Source organism: Mastomys coucha, unplaced genomic scaffold, assembly GCF_008632895.1.
Source record: "Mastomys coucha isolate ucsf_1 unplaced genomic scaffold, UCSF_Mcou_1 pScaffold21, whole genome shotgun sequence".
NCBI classification, from domain to species: Eukaryota; Metazoa; Chordata; class Mammalia; order Rodentia; family Muridae; genus Mastomys; species Mastomys coucha.
In genome coordinates, this window is record NW_022196904.1 from 126,252,540 (window position 1) to 126,273,776 (window position 21,237).

Here is a 21,237-nt window from a genome sequence, read left to right on the forward strand (position 1 = left end):
CCCCAGTACAATAGTGGATTCATACTGGTGCGCCTCTGTTCTTCACCTCTGGCTCAGCTTCTTTCTTGAGGTTGCTCTTTCTTACCATTAGCATCAGCTCCTTAACTCCCCCTTTTCTCTTCTGTATCCCAAAAGCCCTCTGGAAAAGTGGACTGTCAGGTCTGCGTGCAAACGGTGCCTGGACGGCTCCCACCACCAGGCAGTGCTCAGGAGCCATCTCTCATCATCAGTCCTTCATGAACTGGCAGGGTGGAGAGTCCTTGGCAACTCCCTTCAAACGGGGTTGTCTGAAAGGCACAAGTGGGAGGCACTGCTGTTGCCCTGTGTGCCTCACCTTCATGTCCCCTCTATCTGCGCAGTTGGCTACAGGTGCCCAAGGAAGGGGCCACCTATGTGGGCACTCTCCCTAGTAAGCCATGAGTGGGATCAGATCTTCACTGAGTTGGAATGCAAAGTTTAAAGGCTTTATTCAGTTTGTCTTTTTCTAAAAAGCGGTTTTTATTGATAGCAGGCAGCGTAGTTTGTTTCTCGTCTTCAAACCTACCCCTGGAAGAAAAATGCCTGGGTTTTAGTGGGAAGGCATAATTAGATGCAGAACACATCCATCAAACACAAGCCACTCGGCTAGAGATCTTCTAAATTAGACATAATTGTGTGTGTGCCAGCACGGCAGAGCAAGTCTCCACACGGTGTTTATAAAGTCACCTTTGCCGCTGTTGTACCTCAGTGAGCTTGTGAAGTCTAGAGCTCTATCCCAGAGTCCCAGAAGCTCACCCTGCCCTCCAACACCACACACAGAAAGCTGGAGAAGTGTTCCTCACCTGAGGCTGTCCAGTATGCTGTGGTTAGCCTCAGCTCTCCTCCTATTAAGAGTCCTGCCAGGAACTCCACACGTTGCCACACAGCTTCTTTTATACCAGGTTGAAGGACACAGCCTACATCAGCTCCTTACCAGAGTCTGGAAGAACTCTGCTCTATAGAGGTCTTTTTGTATGGCCTTCTAGTGTCACAGTGAACATCCCCAAAGCATAGATTGAAAAGTCATCGAGGGCAGGGGAGGAAGAGGCTGGGTCCCAGAGGAAATGGCATAAGCATGTGATCTTTTCATTCTGCATCCTGGTTGTCCCATAGCAGCACCACCTTAAGGCTGACTGTCATTACATGGTCCTGTCACATGTGAGTGACTCTAAAGAAATCATAGCCTATTTTCTTACATCACATGGTGTTTAAAGCAAGTATGTTTATTTTACTCTCTTGAGGAGGAAAAAGTCACTAAGAAATTAGCCTTTAGTGATTTTCTCCTCCCAGGGACTTCCTGAAGCTTCCCAAGATCTGTATACCGAAGTCTCCCATGGGCTGGGCCATGTTTCAGATTGTTGTGTGAATCTGTACTCTGGGAAAGATGGGAGGAGGCGTTGACAGGTGTGCCCTTTATGTTCCCCTTGTAGCACTGCACTCACATGTCATCACTTGGTAAAGAACGAGACCCCAGGCAAGGCTCCTATGGGAGGCTATGGCTTTGCAACACCTGCTGCAGAGAGCCTTGCCATCTCCAGTCTCCACTCAGTGGTTAACTAACTTGACAGGACTCAGAAGACAAGATGCACATGCCACACAGCACCAGGGCCATCTCCCTTAGTCTTGACTGAATCACTGTCTCATACCAATCTTGTGTTCTGTTCCTGATGGTGTCCTTGTCTTGGCATATAAGGTTCACCCAGGAAGAACAACTCTGCTCATGTGCTAGAAGTCTGGACGAGGGCTTTGGAGCCATTTTTCTTAACTGAATGAAGAGCTGAAAGACATGATCCACACTGCCATGCATCATGGGTCATCCTTTCTCAAAGCCAAGGAAGGTTGAGGCCCTCACACAGACATCTGTGGCAACATAGTGCATGTGATGTGGGCTGTTCTATGCTCTGGAATTCCAGGAGGCAGTATACACTTGTCCTGGAATCACCAACAGTTGTTAGTTTCTTGAAGAAACCCTCAGAACAGGCCTTAGTTTATCCTCCCTCCGCCTGTGTTAGAAGCTCAAGGAAGCACAGTCTTTTTTTTTTTCAGCCCTCAGCTTTCTTCCAATGCCAAGTTAAAGAGCAGAAGGGGAGCTGTGTCCCAGTCTTCACCACGCTATTCCTCCGTGGGGACAGATGACATGCTGACCTGATACCTAGACTAAAGACAACCACTGGGGTTGGAGCAAGTACAGTGCTAAGCAGTTCTCAGGGGTTTGCATCTTGTTCAAGGCTAGTACTGAGGAAACCTGGATGTCATATTTGAAAGAGTGGGCCACGGAGCCCCTAATTGTTAGAGTTTCAGGGTTCGTCAGCAGGGAGGCTGGAGAAACTCCTCCATCATAAGAGCAGCTGTTAGTGCTGCTATCATGCCGCAGTTCTTTCCTGGACGAACACGGGGGAAGGTTGGAGAAAGAGGGCAGGGCAAGAGAATAAATTTCATTTTATTGTAGAAATGGAAATTTGTGTCATGGCTTTAAAAATCTGGTTTTATGTGTGTGTTTAAAGCCATTCATTTTAAATGTAGCCCCATAAATCCTTGCTTCGGAATCAAAGCTGTTTAATTACATTTCACCCATGGCTAGTTATCTAGTACCGATGGAGGAAGAGTTAAAAAGAGAACCCCAGAGTGAATCAGAGGTGAGATCTTTAGCACAAGCATAAAAAATCAATTTAAGATGAATTTTACTACTATAAAAATTCTTCACGTATCCTTTTAAGAACGGGAAATGCTAGGAAACACAGCTTGCCCTCCACAAGGTGGAGGGAAGGCCACCATGGGCAGCAGAGGCCTCTGAACAGTCACTGGGAAATACCGAAACCCCAGATTCATGCTTAAAGTACTCCCCGACACAGTGAGCATCGATGTCCCTCAGGACTTCTCTGTGTGGGGCCCATCAGCATCCAGCATTCTGACCTAGGTGTTGAGGTACCAGTTGGTCTTAGCTACCTGTCTTACCTCTACCTATTACACCCCACCCACCACTCCTATTCTGTGAAGAGTTGGTAGCTTGATGCAGGACCAAAAGGCAAACTTTCCCTCCTGTGTCCTTGGTTGAGGGTCTGTGCACATGGACATGAGTTTTATTCACTGCCAGTCTGAGTAGATGGAGAGAACCCTGAAGATGACAGGCTGCTTGCTGGCTACCTCAATCAGGAGGGACCTGCTTACCTCCAGCAGACACCACACCTTTTCCTCAGTTCTCCCATTATCCCCAGGGACCAGGAGGGCAAAGTACATTATATATTTCTCCATCTCTCCTTTTAGACATCCTCGATACTCGATTCACTTAGCGAGCTACAGAACCAGAATAGAATGACTGAGCATGTATCTCTAAAATTGAGTAATATCTAAGCCAGGCACGGGCGGAAGTTCTCCCTCCCATGATCAGACATTGCTAATAGGAAAAGCAGTCAGGGCAATGAGACAGTTCCATCTCCCCAGGAGACTCCCAAGAGAGGCCTGTAGTCTGCATGTGGAGAGAGCTGTCATCCCTGGGGCCCACCTGGGGTATACAGGCAGCAGCTGCTTGAAGTGACACTGCACCTGTTTGTTCAGGCACAGGGCTGAATGAGGGCCCTGAGTAGTGGCTTCAGAAAGGCCTGCAATAGCCACAGGATCGGCCAGGTCAAGGCTTCGTTGTATGTATGTGGAGGTGGAGGGTGCAGAGGACATCATTCCTTGGGTGTGATGTCCTCACAGGGTCTCTAACTGGTTTGGAACTCACCAAGGTGGCTGGGCTCTTTCCCTCCCCAGCACTGAATGTGCACACACGCCATGGGTCCCAGCTTTTTCACTAGGGCACCAAGAGTTGAACTTCAATGGCTGCGCTTATGCAGCAAGCACTTTACCAGCTCAGCTATCTTCCCAATCCCTCGAGGCCTGACTGTTCCCCTTGGCCATCTATTTCTGCCCCAGTATCCTCAAGGATGGTAGCTTCTTTCTCCATCCATCCTCTATTCTTTCCTGGGGCCTGAGTGTTTAGATGCTTCCAAGGCCTTCTCTGAATGACTTCCTGCCCTCTCTGAAACGAGCACGAAGGAACCCTGTTGTGCATCCCACCCTGGAAATATATTTGTTGTAAGATACAAGGACTTAGTGGAGACACAAAATCCTTCGCCAAGATGCTGTCCTAGGCAATTAAGCACCTACCTGGGCCTGTTTGCAAGGCTCTGCCAGAAACAAGTGTGCCACTACCCTGTGAAAGTCAAATCTATGCTACACAAACAGGGAAGGAAGTGTGTACCAGTACCCTGCATCTCCTCACATGGAAGATCTTTACTTAAAGATCTCCTGACTCATGCTCATGGGACACCTTGCCATAGGACCTTCTGACCCTGCTAGCCCAGATCATCTTCCTGTGGCTTGATTCCTTCTTGCCCTACCTCTGAGCTCTGGCCCTGTTGGTTTTTGCTTTATTCTTTATCTAAAACTGACCTACAATAGCTCTGACGACTCCAATCTGTGGAGCCCATCTTGCTTCTACCAGCTTTACTCAGGCAGCCTGACCTACCTAGGCTCTCCCAGCCCTTAGCCACTCCCCCAATCACACTTGTTTAGGGCCCCATTCTCAAAGCTGAGTAAAGGCCTTCACTCCCAGCCAGGATGTCCATGAGTGGAGAGAGATGCGTGGAGTGAGTGAATGTGCCAACCTTCACCATACGTAGGAGCCAAAGGAGACTGGTGAGATTAACCCATCCAAGGAGTCTTTACCCTTTCCACTTTCCCATGAGCACTCACTCTGACACTGGGCTACTAAGAAGTCCCAGAGAAGCTGTACCCTCCAGGCCCAGAAAGTTTCATGGAAGCACACTGCAGCCTAGAGCCTGGGAATGAAGAAAAGGAGAAAAATCAACAGAGAAATTGAATCCAGTGTCTATGCCTCTTGGGTGTGGATCCCAGAAAATTGAAGCAAAGACTGAATCTGCCATAAAACTCCAGGCTCCAAGCCCAGAACATAGAAATGGCCTTCCTTTACAAGCATGTGTTCTTAGCCTGTGGAACACAACCTGGAGCAGACCCCAGCTGAGCATGAACTCCATGTAGGGCCAAATCAAGGAACAGAAGATAGCCCCATGTAGGAGCAGTAGGAAGCCATCCAAAGCTGCTATGAAATATTTCAGTTTTAAGTTCCAGGACATCCACCAGAGGACAGGGACTACAGAGAATGAGCAGGATAGTTTGTTACTAAAGTGCCTCCAACTAGACACCCAAGGAGGGGTCAGCCCCATAGCCTCAGAGCGTTAACAATACTTCACATGGGTGCTAGGGAATATGGGTCAGTATGCTCACAGGAGCTTCCACAGATGGAGCCCAAAACCATGTGAGAAGGGATACCCCCTGTGCTGTAGGGACTCAGGGGAGAGGTGGGATGTGGATAATGCAATCTAATGGCCTGATGTTTAGGGGAAATGTTAGTGGTGATTACCTGATGATGCTGACTTCCAAACTCTAACCGGAGACACAAGATGTTCCTGTGTGTCAGTTTGCTGGTTCCCATCCCCAGACACTGTGGGAACAGAAGCTTGGAATGCATGATTTGGGCTCTCCCTGCACTTAATAAACCTGGGGAGAGAAAAGCAGACATGAGAACTGCCGTGCCTTCCTGTCCAACATCCCTCAGTGGCCATTTCTGTTATCTGCAGTTCTCTGTCTGTCTGGCAGAGGCACACACTGGGGAGTGGCTGGCAGCCTTCCCCCACTAGCTGCAGTAGGTATGCTTTTCACACATGTGGTCACTAAGCTTCTTATCCTTTTTGCAGACCCACAGAGGTCCCAGCTACTCCTGAGGTGCTCGGTGGGCCAGAGGGAGTGCCAGAGCCCCTGGTGCACTGCACAGCTTGGCTGGAAGCCTATTTCCGTGAACCTGCAGCCACAGAGGGTCTTCCATTGCCTGCTCTCCATCACCCTGTGTTCCAGCAAGGTTGGTAACCACGCTGCCTTTGGGGAGCCTGACTTATTAACTATGGCTGACATCACAGCTCGTTTACTGACTACACAGGCTTGGAATTTTCACATCGTCTAAACACCGGCGGCGTGCAGCCAAGCTGAAGGCCGTAGGCTAAGAGCTCATGACCCCGCCCATTCCAAGTGGTTATGTTAGTTTTGGCACATGGTCACATAATTCTTGGCAAAAGCAGTAAAAATGATGCATGCAGATCAACTCTTGACTCTGGCTTGGCTGAAAGGTTTAAATGGGAACACATCTGAATGGCAGTAAATTCTTCAATACGCTTATTGTTAACTTAAACTCTCTGCCTGCCAACAGCACAGAAAATGAGCCTTGTATCTGGACAGTTAGCCACTTCTGTGAAGTTACTCTGTAAGAGGGACTTCAGAGGCCACTCCACCACTGCATTTTCCAACTTACCACAGATCTATTCTGTAGGATGAGTTTAAAATGCATTGCTTAAGTAGAGTTTGCTGAGGGCACTTAAAGCCTCCCAGTAAACTAAGAAAACATTGCATTTCCTCTAAAGCTGGTTTGGATCTGTGCAGCACAGAAGTTAATTACTATAGCTAAGATCATTCTAGGCCTATAGGAGAGATTTATTCTCCATAGCGACTTTTATAAGAAAGCACTTAATATAAATTAGTATATATACACATTCAGACATATGCATGGAAATACATATGTCTCCTTAAGGGGAAAAAAAAAGCTTGTGATTTTTAACTAAGGTGAATTTAAAGCAACCTTGAGGTTCAGAGTGATGTTTACTAAGTATAATTTAAAGGTACTTGAATTGTGCCTGGTTTTCATTTCACACTTGAAAAATAGACTTGATTTCAAAACAAAAAAACAAACAAACAAACAAAACCCAAGGTCAAAAGCCCTCTGAGGTCAGACTGATGCCAGACCAGAAAGTGAGAGGTAAAACAGGGGATCTGTTTTATGCAAATAAACTGAAAGGACAGCTGGAATGAATGGGCACCTTGCTCAGTCCTGTGTTATCTGGAACTGTGTTCTCAGAAAGCTGTTCTCAGCAGGGGTGCCAGAATGTGTTAAGGGGTCTTTGGGAGGGGTGGGCAAATATCTGCAGAGCTCTGTGTCCAGGGACCACACCTTCATCCTCCACCCACTGGGGAAGAGAATTTGGCTGTGTGCCTGCCCTCGTTCTGAGTCTGACTGGTAGCTATGGCTCAGGTAACTGTGTGTCACTGTTGAACACCTCCAACTGCCCGGCACAGGGGACATGTGTTGCTATGGAGTTCAAGAAAGTGAGAAGTGGAGGTAGATTCTTCCAACCCCAACCACAATATCTCACTGGGGTTACTGTCTGAACAGGAGAGAGGGGGAGAAAGAGGGAGGAAGGGAAGGAGAGGAAAGAAGGAAGGGGGAGGGAGAAAGAGAGGGAAAGAGAGAGAGGGGGAGAGAGAGAGCATGAGCCAGCAAGCCACCCTTCTCTTAGGCCTGCCAAGGACACCTAATAAGATTCAGGGTCTCCGAATAGAAAACTATCTTACAAAGGAAGAGATGTCTGTATAATCCCATGAGGTAGTAGATGAGGTATGAGCCCGTAAAATCCTAACCTTTGCCTGAGGTTGGTTATGTGGCTTCAGGAAAACTGTAGAGGACAAAATGACTCACTTTTGGCAAGCCAGACAGTGGGGTCTCCTGGCCTGATGCCACCAGAGTCCAGAGAAAACCTTGGCCTTACACAGACCAGGCCAGACCTGGAGAAGATGTGAGGTGGCATCTCATGTTCCGGGTAGGGTGACAACCAAGAGTGGCATTAGAACAGCCAGGCATTCATCCTCAGCAACAGATCCAGACTGGATCCCTCCCTCTCTGCTGCTCCTATACTTGTCACTAGGCTCCCAATTGAGGTACCAGACCCACAGAGTCCCCAGACAAGTCCCCAGCACTCAGGAGCCTACACCAGGCCCACACTGAGGCCACCCTATACCAGCAGGTCTTTGTGGTTGTTTGGAAACAGGAAGATATATAACCATCAGAATAAGGTGGAGCCAGGGGCCACCCCCAGCTCTGCAGTACAGGTGAGCACTTCCAAATATACAAATATTAGATAGGCAGAATTAGATAGAACTAGGCTTCTTACACACTCTTCTTCCTGGTGCATTATGAATTCTAAGACCCAAGCTATTAGCTCCCAAGGTCACATGGACCAGGCCTGCCTCTGATAGTTAGTGGCTGCATGGGAGACGGGGCAGGGATTCCCACGCCCTAACATGTGCAGCCCAGGTTTTTTCAATTTAGTGTAGTCATTTGCTTCTGGGCAAGGACCAGGTGTGCAGATTTTACAGTTTGAAGAAGGAGGGGGTAGGGTTGGTTAGGGTATCCTGGCTTACATGGAATTAATTGGGTCTACTCCACATGTGTAAATGACACACACACACACCCTGGCTTTGTCCAGTTTGCATCTTGTAATACAAGAGAAGTAGACAGCGGTACGGAACCTTGGGGTATCTCAGTGTGCTCTGGAAGCTGAAGACCCTAGGCCAGTCTGTTCAGAGCAGGAAGAAAGTGAGTCAGTCCACTTTGATATGGAATTAGTGTTTCCTTTGCCCATTCCATTCTGTGCATTTTTAATTCTGGATTTGTCTGACATGCTTTTGCATATCTTTGGGGGTAGGTGTTTGTTGTGGATTATTTTGGGTTTGTTTCCACTTTCTTCAAGATTTAGTCATGGTCTTTCTTTTGTTTGTTTGTTTTTCGAGACAGGGTTTCTCTGTGTAGCCCTGGCTGTCCTGGAACTCACTATGTAGACCAGGCTGGCCTTGAACTCAGAAATCTGCCTGCCTCTGCCTCCCAAGTGCTAGGATTAAAGGCATGTGCCATCACTACCCTGCTGGTCTGTCCATTTTTAAAAGAAGATGATTATGGGCTTGGAGAGATGGCTCAGAGGGAACAGTGCTTGCTGTCCAGGCCTGACTACCTGAGACCAGATCCCAAGTGCCCATATAAATGACAGACACAGTGGAGCGCATCTATTATCCCAGTATTCCTATGATTTCTGATGAGACAAGAGAATTCTCAGAACCTACAGAGGCAGTTTATGTGCCCAGTGCCCTATGCAATGTTGAAGGAAGGATAAGGGGGTCCCTGCCTCAAGCAAGGTGGAAGCAAGAACCAACTGACACCAGTGTGATCTCTGTCGACACATCCCATAGCATGTACCCACCTGCGCTCATGTACAAACCTGTACAATTATAAAATGTCCTGTGGCATGCACTCACCTGCAGCATATCACCAGAGGCATCCTCCAGAGCCTCTGGGTCTCCTGAACCACTCTGGCTGTGACCGTGTAGGGCTGGTCCTGTGGATCACAGGCTTCTCCAGCTCCTTAGTGTTGACAAATTTATATATGCATTAGCTGCCCCTCCCTAGGAGACATACTGTGCTTGAGAATTAGTGCTCTAAAAGAAACTATTGAACTAGCTCTGGGGAAGGGAGATGATTCAGTGGTACAGGGCTTACCTGTAGTAAAGTGCTTGTCTGACAAGGTCATGAGTTCAGTCCCCAATAGTGCCAGAACAAACAAACAAATAGGAAATGGTTTCCAAGTCTTCTGACTCCTGGGTGCTTTGTGCAGCATGATTCACCCTGTGTTGGGTTGATAGTTTTTGGAAGCTGTAACAGTACACACTATGGAGTGATGGATGTGCTGCTGTTTACTGACTGGTGAAGCTCTGGGCAGTGTGTATGTATGTCTGCCTAGTGGAGGAATGCGCACATAGCAGAGCAAGAGGTGTGGGCATTCACTTTTGTCTTGAGAGGAGTTAGCTGAGGTTCTGCATATCACCAATTGCTTCCAAGTCACTGCAGTATTTTGGAAGTTGCTCTTAGCATCACAGGATCACACCCAGAAAACCACGGCAGCCAACCAGAACCATCAGGGGGCTATCTGAATGCTTCTGGCTGAAATGTGTGTTCCCTCTGAGATAGGCTAGGAGTGTTGTCACAGTGCTAAGGGCTGTGAGTGAAGGAAGCAGTTAGAGGGAGGGAGAGTTGCTTCAGAGCCTGGATTTTCATTAGAACAATCTAAGATCCACTCAGTGCTAGGATCACCAAGGGCTTGAATACACTACAATACCATCTCAGGACAGAATCATAACCTGCCAGACCCCAAGAAATTGGGGGGTGGGAGGGTGGGAGGGCAGAGGGGCAGGTATTCCTATGCAAAGAGCCTATGACCAATCAGCAATTGCTTAAGGCACTAAGAAACCTAGCAAGCAAACTGCTAGGTCTGGAGCTTCAGAGGCAGGTCCAGGTCCAGACTTTGATCCCAAAGTCCTCAGAGGTCTCTACAATTAGAAAGTTGAGGTGGAAAGCCAGGCAGTAGTGTTGCACACCTTTAATCCCAGCACTTGGGAGGCAGAGGTAGGCAGTTTCTGAGTTTGAGGCCAGCCTGGTCTACAGAGTGAGTTCCAGGACAGCCAGGGCTACACAGAGAAACCCTGTCTCGAAAAGCCAAAAAAAAAAAAAAAAAAAAAAAAAAAAAAAAAAAAAAAAGTTGAGGTGGTGAAGGCCTCTGTCCCAGGCTGCAGAGCTCCACCACACAACCCAATCATGTTTAGCAGAAGGTCGTGGCAAAAACCAGCCACATTCAAAGTGCTGACACAGAGGACCCCTGTCATAATCGAGAGCATAAAGAATATCTGCATTCATTATAAGTGCTACTTCTGTGGGAAAACATTTACTATAATTTACCTCTAGATTTACCTCAGTAAATCTCTGAAAGTGCCTATGAAAACTAAACCCCCCCTTAGTGTGTCAGCACATAGAGGGGATGTCTGCAGAATCCTGTGCAGGATCTGGTGGGCGTGGCCCTTCTCCAGTGATGGTGTGTTCAGATTTCCACAGGAGAAGATACAAATCACCTTACTACATTCTTCAGGAGGTTTAAGTTTGAGATGAGCTCTGAATATGCAAATTACCTATCAAATCAATATTTTTAAAAGAAAAACAGGTCTTTCACTTAAAAGTGGTTTTAAAAGTTTCATTTCCATTGTTAGCAGTAGATAATATGTACTCTTAGAGAGAATACTCACATCCTTATATTCTGTTGTCCTAGGATATTATGTCAGATAATCTTAATCATTTAAAATTAGTGGAATTTATTAACTTCTCTAGATTAAATATTATTTTAACAAAGCATGCATGGAATTGTACTGTACATATCAATATTTTAATATGTAATTAGCCTATACATTATAAATATATTAAATATTGCCATACAGCTAAGAGTAATGTCAAAAATATTAATGATAGGAGATAGAAATGTAAAAATATTCCTTGATTTAAATGTTTTCCTGAGGTTTACCTGGACTCCTATGTTCACTCTCTTAAAAATGAGATTTATGAGTCTCTCATCTAAAAGCCCGCCCCACGTCTTATAGAAGAAGGAAAAGTCAGATCCTCAGAGTAAGGAAAGCACCCTCCTTCCTAGGGTAAGCAACTACCAGGATGGCTGATGGCTTGGTGAAGCTGGGAAAACCCTGTGGGCTCCCCAGGCATGGCCTGCCCTGGGCCATGTTTTTATGCCATATACTAAATTACTTCTAAAGAAAGGTGAAGGACAAAGTGTGGTTGGGACATTTTCAAATGCTCATAAATACTTCCCGCTGTTAGCCCAGATCACCTGAGGGTTCTTTTTCACCAGAGTATTCTGGCAAGCATCCACATTACTTGGGAAGTCGCAGGTGAGCCCTGCCCCTCAGCCAGTGTGAACATAGCCGCTCTGTTACTATGGCAACAACTTTTTTCCATTTTTTTTTTTTTACTACCACTGTTAATTAGGGCACAAATGCATATTCTATAGAGGGAACCATTCATAAACTTGGGTATGATTTCACATGTCAGTTTTGTCTGCCTTTAAATAAATAAGTAAACATTCTTGCTTGTCTGGGCTCCTCTGACCCTTCCCACCCCTCCAAGCAGTGTGATAGTCCTCTTGAGCCCTTTCTTAAGCAAATGGCTTTGGGAAGACCGAGCAACTGAGCCAGGGTGACAGCGGGCTTATTGCAGCCCAGACGCACTCTTCATAGAAATCCGCATCTCTTTCCTCCTCTCAGAATAAAATATGCAAGAACGAACATAAATGGCATATCCCCCTTTCCTTCCCCAAGAATTGGGCCTTTGATGTTCAAGAGCAGCGAATATTAAAGGCCAGCCCTGGCAGGCTGCAGAAGCCATACCCATTTATGACAAATGTAACACAGCACAACCCTAGCCGAATGTGATGCTATCATTAGTTTGTGAGTCGCATTCTTGAAAATAACCGTGGAGGAGCCAAATCGGTTTAAAAGAAGATAACAAAATGGTTTAAGCTACTTAGGTTGAATGCCAATTATATTTTAATATTCAACTGAGCATATTTTACTAAGAAAAAAGGCAGCATTGACGCATGCATAACTCATTGGCAGCGTCGACCAGCTGTGCCACTGTACTCTCCGAATCACTTTGTGCATTTTAGTAGCATGGTAATTTAGTAGAGGCCTACCTGAGTGATGGCATTTTCAATGAGCAGGTAATCTACAGAGAATTTTTATATGGTTATGAGTTCTGTGCTTCAGCCCAGCAACACAAAAATACATCAAGACCAATTACGGTATCAGCTTTCAGTGTGATACCCTCGCCACGCAAGTGCATGTATTTCTGCCCCAGGCATTTCAAATTGCATCTAATTTGAAATCTTTGGGGTTTTAATTAAATTTCAGAATATATGGAATTCTTCATTAGTACCTGCTCTGAATAGCAGATCCCTCTTCCCTCCGTCTCTCGTTAAAGAAGTAGGCGGTGGTAAATAGTGTGCTCAGGAGCCGATCATTTGTGGGGCTCGGGTATTGGAACAGAAATGGTGAAATGCAAAATAATATCAAAAAGATTATTAGTCCAGGGAGAGTCTCTTGATTTGTATTTTAATGGAATTTTACATTTCTCTTAATGATTTGCAAATTGTCCTCTGATTATAAGATGCATTAAGCTTTTCATTTTAATGGCAAAGACACAGCCATTAGCAGAATATTTTTCCAGTCTTCTTTTTAGAGTGCTTCCCTGCAGCAGATAAATATTGAAACCATTAACACCTTTTGATGTGCACTCCAGCCTTCGTCATAGATCCCTGCATGGCCAGCCATGATGGCTCATACCGAACACCTGGCCAGGGACCCATGTTCCACTTGAGGACATGAGGAAGCCACAATACCTGTTTCCTCTCTCTAGAAAACAGACTTCATTTTCAACATTTCATTGAGTGGTCATTTATTTGTGTTAAAACTGATCTATTTAAATGTTAATAATGAACCAATTTGTATTCAAAAGGCAGCCTTGCTAGGGTCAAGACAGGTGGCTGCTGTCCACAGCTGTAGCCTGGGGTTGACCAGGAAAAGACAGCAGAGCAGCCTTACCCTGTTCTTCAGGAGACTTCCATGGAAACCCAGGGCATCAAAGGAGACACATAGACTCTGTGGTAGCCGGCTGACCAACCGGACCACACAGAACCCCACACAGTAACACTTGACTTTAGGTTGGCCTCTGGAATGAAACTTTGCCTCAAGGGCAACACCAAGTCCTTAGGAGCTCTTGACTTGACTGTGAGATGGCTCAGAGGCATGTAAGAGGCTCTCAGGGGTGTGTGGCTCCTGCTCTGTGTAACCCCCTCATACTAGAGTTCTGCTTCATAATGTTGAAACTAGGGCTGAGGGAGTGCAAAACAGGCTGTGCTGAGGGTGGCACACAGCGGTGAGGGGAAACTCCTGCCCTATTATAGAGTGTCCTCTATGCATGACATGACATGGCCATCACCATTTTGAATACTCAATAGGAAGCCTGCACAAGATTGGGCCCATTTGTGTTCCATTTAGCCTGGAGTGGCCCATGAAACCCCACCCCTCCCTTCAGGAGTTATAGGCAGTTAATGGTTTCTAGCCTGGGAACATTCACAAAGCCCGGCCCTACCAGAGGATATATAAACAGTTAATGGTGGCTGCAAGAGACTTTCCCCAGTGATGCAGTCACCCATGAGTAACCCATGCTCTTGTAAGCAACACCAAATAAAATCATCGCTTCACCAAACTAGACTAGGAGGTTGTTTCTTTGGCTGTTGTTGGAACGCACTCAGAGTGAGTAGACATTTGTTTGTCCTCCCCAGACAAGTTCATGCGTTTGTCATAGCCAGTGCCTCTGAGCATTTACTTCCTCTCTTACCTCCAAGTAAACACTGGCTGGCTGACTAGGAGATGCCTAGGGAATAGCATACCTCTTTTGTTGGTCGGTCAGTCGGTTGGATAGTCGGTTGGTTGGTTGGTTGGTTTGGGTTTTGGTTTTGGTTTGTTTAGGATGTCTGCTAGCAGGTACCTACCAGGATGTCTTGGAACTAAGCATATCACCTCTGCCCAGCACCCTGTCAGCAAAGCCCTTGGAAGTTGGACCCATTGATGGTGTGCCTATGTAGTATGGGATGTAATGACATTGTCTCCACTGTCCCTGACCTCCTTATGACCTCAGGGAACCTCTCTGTCCTCTGGACTGCCAGAATAAAGTGCTACAAACTTCTCCAAGCTCTGGAGGCTGAGAGCCCAGGACCAAGGTGTCAACAGGGCTGATTTCTTCCAAGGTCTCTGCTTTTGAGTTGCCTTAGAAGAAATAGCTGTCCTGCAGCCATCTTTCTGTGACCTTTTCTCATCTCTAGCATTTCCATGACTTCCGAAGGATACCAGCCAGATCTGAGGATCTGGGGGAAGGGCTTGAGTTTATTCATTTAGTGCCCCTTTCCAGGCCTAACACCTCCTAAGTCACTGACATCCTGAGTTGGGACAATAGTTGTGCTATAGAAAGCTGTCATGACTAGCACAAGAACCACTGCAAGGCCCCAGATGTGTGCTTTCCAGAATCTGTGGTCTAGAGTGGCACTCGGCACTGAGCTTGGCATGATCAGAGCTCAGAGAAGGCTCTACCTCCATACCGAGGGGTCATTCTGCACCTCCATTGAGCTTACCTATGTACCTATGTTCTTTCTGTTTGCTATGTGTTATTGGCTGTAGGGAATGTGGTGACCACAGTCCTGCAGCTTTTCAGAGGGCATTTTGGAATGTATCACTCTTGTAAATAAATGTCGGAGACAATTATGACTTTCATTTGGAAAAGAATATTCTGCAACCAATAAGTTCGTCTCCTTGTACACTGTCAAGTACTAGGTCACAAATGGCTTTTCGAGGACCCATGAGATGAGTCTGTAGGTAAAAGTTCTTGCTGCCACCCTTGATAACCTGGGACCACATGGAGGAAGGAGAGACACAAGTCCTTCAATGTCCTCTGACTTTCACATACATGCCATGGCTTGCCCATGCATACATACATATGCCCAGATGCACATACTATTTAAAATGTAATATAAAGTTAAGTAGATGCTTGAAGGGACTGCTGGTCCCTAAATGTCAGAACTTGCACCCTGAGGCAGGCTGCAGATGGTAGTATGGCTGTGCCTGTGTGTGGGTACTCCCAAGTCAATATGCACATGTCTTTCTCCACTCTGTAGTTGCTCTTCCCTGACTCTACAGGAACCACATAACCATCCAACCTGTGAGATGCTTGTCCCTGTGTGTTTCTACTGCTCCTGGCTTTCTCTCTGCTTTTACTCCTTATGGGTGATTCCTTGTATCAAGGAATTCTTCCCAGTGTACTGGACAGAATGAGTTGCAGGGAGCAGTGATGAGGAACACATAACAGCTGAGTATTACCTCACTCAGCCATGGTGCTGCCAGTTAGTTGCCCTGTGACCCAGGAGTCTACCCACTGCTAGTGTTCCTAGAGCCCACTCTGAATGGTCTCCCAATCCAAGCTCGAAGACCAGTGAGTGTCTGGCTCATGGCAGATGCCGTAAACCTGACAGTGAATAACACAGGCTGCCAGCCCTCTCCCAGAACACTGTGTAATAACCCCAGCCTGCATTTCCATAGAGGTTGAACATACATACTGTCCCTGTGGCCCTCAGGCTGTAGGCACCAGGTATGTTAGTGTCTCTTCTGTACCCAACACTTCTTGTGAACTTGGAAAAAAGAGGTCACATGATGGATGTTTGCTGAGTATTTCTATCATGAGACAGGACTGTCAGAGCAGTTCTAGAACACATGGATAGATTGATGCTTCCATTATTTTACCATGAAATTTTACTTCAGACAAAAGAATAGTCATGAGTATGTGAAGTGCAAACAATAAAGAGCCAGCCACATATGCTCCAGCCAGCACTATGAAGGCCTGCTTATCCCAGCTCTGCATGGCCTCTCCCTATTCCAGCACCATGCCTATCATTTAAATGAGCAGAATATCAGTGTCTTCCTGAGTTGCTTCTTTCAATCAATGTGTTTATGAAAACAGATATTTAAAGTCCTACAGAGACCATCCATTTCTTAAGCTCCTGAGGAAAATCCCATGTTACAAATATCCATCTGTTTTCCCCTGTACACTGTCAGTGGACATGGGAGTTTTTCCCAGGTTTTGCCTTTAAAACTGCTGCTGTTGCTGCTGCATCTATGACAGTCATGTGCCTAGTATCCCAGCTGACTGCCATCTGTGGGCAGAGTGCTGGAGAAGAGGGAGCTGTGCAGAGAAGGAGTTCCAGGAGTCTGGTGTCCCCTTGAGCCTAATGCAGAATACTGTCATGAGTGTGTTTGGAAGCAGAACGACTGGAGAGCTGAGTGTTGAGCATTCCCAGAGCACTGAACATAACTAGACCCAGAAAATATATGGGCAAGGGTGGCGAATATTTTCTCAGCATTCTTATTTTTAAAATAATCAACTACTCACAGTAAAATTTATTTTGTATTACTCCCTATTTGGGGTTTTATAATATATGTAGAAGTAAAATACATAACAAGTGTAGCACAGAAGATAGGACTGGGGACTGGAAATGCATTGTGATATGTTTCTTATTCCTGAGAGCAAGTGGGGACATTATTTAAGGGTAGATGATGATAAATCATGATGCATATTAACAATACTAGACTGCCACTGAAAACCAAGACATATAGCTCAAAATGAAATGCTTATTTTAAAAACAAATCTAAAGAAAACCAAGGAAAGGAAGAATAGATGGGAAAAATATTGAGTTGGAAGACTCTAATCCAGCCGCATCAATAATTACATTAAATGTAAATGTTCTTAAGATTCAAGTAAAATGGCATAGATGAAAAGACTTGTCTTTAAAAAAAATAGCCAGACTCTGCTAATTATTTTCTATAAGACATAGATACTTTAAAAGAATGAAAGGCTGAGGAGACAACTCAATTGGTAAATTCTTTGTTACTCAAGCATGAGAACACGATTGCCTGCTTTTGCTCAGCTGTAAAAAGCCCGTGTAGATATATATAATCCCAGAACTACAGAGGCAGAGACAAGAAGATCCCTGGGGCTTTCTGGTTAACCAGTCTAGCCCATGAGTAAACTCCAACTTCATTGAAAGGCTGCCTCAAAACCTATAGTGGAGCATAATTGAGGAAGATATCCTAAGTTGACCTCTGACCTCTGTACATGTGTGTGTGTGTGTGTGTACCCACCTTTACACAGTTATACATGAATGACACGCACATACACCAAAAATATAAAAGAAATAATACTATATAAAACTGAAATAAGAGGACTATATATCAGAAATTATTAAATGTAGCTGTGTTTATTTTTAGGCTATATGATACCTACATAAAAGATCCTAAAGAATTTTGAAAATATTAAACAAGTTAAATCAACAAGGTGATATGTACAAGAATGAGTTCTGTTAGTATAACAAATTTAAATAATTATAATATTGTTATGTGTAATTTTTTTATATTAATGAAATATACGCAACACTCCTCCACTGAAACATATAAATAAGACTAAGAAAATAGATTGATATACATTATCTCTGAAACCACCCATGCTGCAAAGAGGTCGTTTCTTTATAAGCTGTTCTCATTGCTCAGCTCAGCCAGGCTTTTAAATTCCCAACCGGCACTGATAGTTAGAAAGACTGTAGGATACCTAAAGAAAGCTTGGAAAATAAAAATGAGGGCTGTGGTTCTTCTTCTACTGCAACCTCTTATGTATATATGAAATTGTAAAAGAATAGATAGATAGATGATAGGTAGGTAGGTAGGTAGACAGATAGTAAAAGTTGGAGAGCTTACATTACCTGATTTTAAAACTTCCTTCAAGTTATGGTACCTAAGACACTGTGATAGGGATCCCAGTTTAAAGCAGAGACCCATGAAGGCTGGAGAGGTATATGGCTCAGCAGTTAGGAATACACACTGCTATGTCAGAAGATCTGAGTTTGGTTCTCAGAACTCATGTTGGCAGCTCAAAGAACATCAGTTAGCAGCAGTCCAGGAAAGATGATACTATCTTCTGACCTCCACAGAAACTGCACCTATAATACACAGTCATACACACACACACACACACACACACACAAAATGCATATGCACAGATATTTAAAATATAGGTCTTGCAGGGCAGTAGTGGCACACACCTTTATTCCCAGCACTTGGGAGACAGAGGCAGGCAGATTGCTGAGTTCGAAGCCAGCCAGCAGTATACAGAGAAATCCTGTCTTGAAAAACCAATGTGTGTGTGTGTGTGTGTGTGTGTGTGTGTGTGTGTGTGTGTGTGTGTGTGCGTCTTTTAATAATAGACATGTGTACTTTTACAGTCATTTTATCTTTGAGATGGCAAATAGAGATGTCTCAACAATAGTGAAGCAACTGGATGGCCATCTTCAAAAGGATACCTAGCTTAATTACTGCCTCACACCATATAAAAAATTAACATAAACTCTATAATATATTGAAACATAAAGTTTAAATTGTGGATAATGCTATGATTTGGTTAGGCAGGGAAACTTCCAGCATTGTTGCAAGTAAAAGCAACCACTGAGAAAATGAATGAGCAGGATACAGAGAGAAATCTTTACAAAGCATCCATCAAAGAGTTTGTTAATGGGATATGTGAGGATTCAAGGACACCCCCATTGGTATATAAGCACAGGGCATCGTCTTTACAAAGCATTATATCTAAATTGTTGTGGAGGCACATGAAATTGGAGAGTGTCTTTGGTGAAATCCCAGATAAGGCAATTATGAAAGATATCTGCCTAGGCCCAGATGGCCGAAATGAAGAAGACTCACAATACCAAATGTATGTGAGGATGTGTAATACTCCTACCATGCATGTTGGAGGGCGTGAACGGTAAAGCATCTTTAGGGTAAGTGATGCTCCCAGGCTTTCTTACCCAGTGTTCTCTGTTTTAGCAAATATATGAAAGCTGCTCACAGTATCATTACTTGTAATTATCAACACCAGAGATGACCCAACATCTATTCATGGGGGAATGGGGATTAATGGAGATATGTCCACAGAAATCTAGTCCCTTTCTGCATGCTCAGTGACAGGGACATGTGAACTGTAGCTGCATTCCACACAAGCTTGTCTTGGTGTGGGCTGCATAGGAACCAGGCATAGAGAGTATGTCTGGCTTTGCTTACAGAATGAAGTTCTACAATTAGGAAAGGCTGATCAGGGGCAGAAAAAAAAAAAAAGAAAAGCATAACTGCCTGTGGGTTGTTCAGACAGCCACTGCCTGTACAGGAGGCCTGAGGGATGTCCCAGCATAACTCTTAGCAACATGGGTTGCACAGGTACATGTATTTGTCAAAACTCATCAGGTGCACACTGAAGATGTGTGTTTCCTTGTACACAAATGCTACCTCAAAGGAGAAAAATAATCAGGTTGGCATTGAACTCTTAATTAATGGCATACGAGCTAACTTGAAAATAACTGATGTCTTCAGTTGATTTTGAAGCATGGTGAAAATTTAAGATGGGCAGTGAAGAAGAACGCTGGCCAGTGTGAGGAACAGCAAGTGCTGGTGGTAGGCGTGAGCATATTTATTGGAAGACTCGGTTCTTCTGTGTGTTAGAAGTGATTGTTACAGACTTCTATTTCTTGAAATAAAATTTGGGAGAAAGATGACGAACACAGCCCTTCAGTCCCAGTAAAGCTGCAGCTGTACCCTGCTCTCTGAGTGACACACCTCTGTCCCTTCCAGCTGCACTGGAAGACATGGGTGGTAGGAAAGGATGCTGACATTAACCAAAGCCTGTGTGACATGGCCATGTTTGTGAAAGTCACGTGGAAAAGAAATCTATCTTGAAGACCTCTGCTGCCAACCCTGTCACAGGCACAGAGAAAAAGATGGCCAAACATACTGCCTCTTGGGTGATAGTAATCAGCCTGTGGATGGATAATACTACACAGCAGCACAGAAAACCCTCCGGAAAGCAAGTAGGTGTCTGCTAGAGTGGCCAACTGGCTCCTGGGGCCAGAGCCTGATGGGATGGCGTGTAGACTGAACACAGAACGAAGTCAGAGTATGGGCAATGCCAAAATCCAGACGGGAAGAGTGCAAGGCAGAGGGCCAAGCAGGCACAGGTGTTCAAGAAAGTATAATGGCTTCTAGAGACAACTCAAATGGAATAGCTGCCATCAAGCTGTTGAAAGAAATAGTCAGCAGAAGCCCTGGTGAGTGCATGCTACACGCAATAATACCCGAAGAGCCAGTGGCTGTGTGTGATACCGGATGTGGGCAGTGTAGACTGTGAAGAAGGAAAAGAAGGTGGTGGAGATATCGGGACACTGGCCCAGAAACAAGTGACACCCAAGGGACTTGCAGGAAAGGCAGGAGTCTAAGTGTGACGTGGGTCTTCTGCCTGCAGCAGGTCATCTGTGCCTCCGATGTGTGGGTTGAAAGTTGAACACTTAGTGAGGTCAAGGCTAGGGTTCTGTGGAACTGTATAAAGGTGAAGTACCTGGGGTATACCCTGAAGATCCTGAGCATGTGTTGGATCTGTACCTGGGCCAGTCAGCATCAGCAGTGAGCCTTCTGCATCCATTCTATAGTCTGAGCTAGTCTTAGGAGTGAGGAGGAGGGAGGCAGGCCAGGCCTTTGCTCTCTGAGGACTGTTCTGACTGCCAAAGGACAACTAGATAAGGAGTATGTGACCATGTCACCATGTCACCTTGCACTGCTCCTTGGTGTTCCCTCCAGTGACCACTTCTGCTGTCAGAGGATTACAGAGACATCCTCAGGTGTTCGCCCTCTGCTGGCTCCATGTCAGTGTCAGTAGCTGTTAAGTTAAACAAGGTATGGCCATTTGCTCATGAACATTTCTCAGTGGTTCTCCAGCTGTTGTGGAAAATGGAAATTCTTTAGTCTGATTATGAC

The 21,237-nt window shown here is 45.3% G+C and overlaps 1 protein-coding gene across 2 annotated transcripts in view; it reads left to right on the top strand.

Annotated features, from left to right (window-relative positions):
- Mgmt (O-6-methylguanine-DNA methyltransferase) overlaps window positions 1–21,237 on the top strand; it is a 247,989-nt gene that overhangs the window by 193,867 nt on the left and 32,885 nt on the right. For both annotated transcript variants that reach the window (XM_031388653.1, XM_031388652.1), the window contains exon 3: window positions 5,778–5,938. In XM_031388653.1, the coding sequence (XP_031244513.1) occupies window positions 5,778–5,938 (161 nt within the window). The remainder of the gene's footprint in view (window positions 1–5,777; window positions 5,939–21,237) is intronic.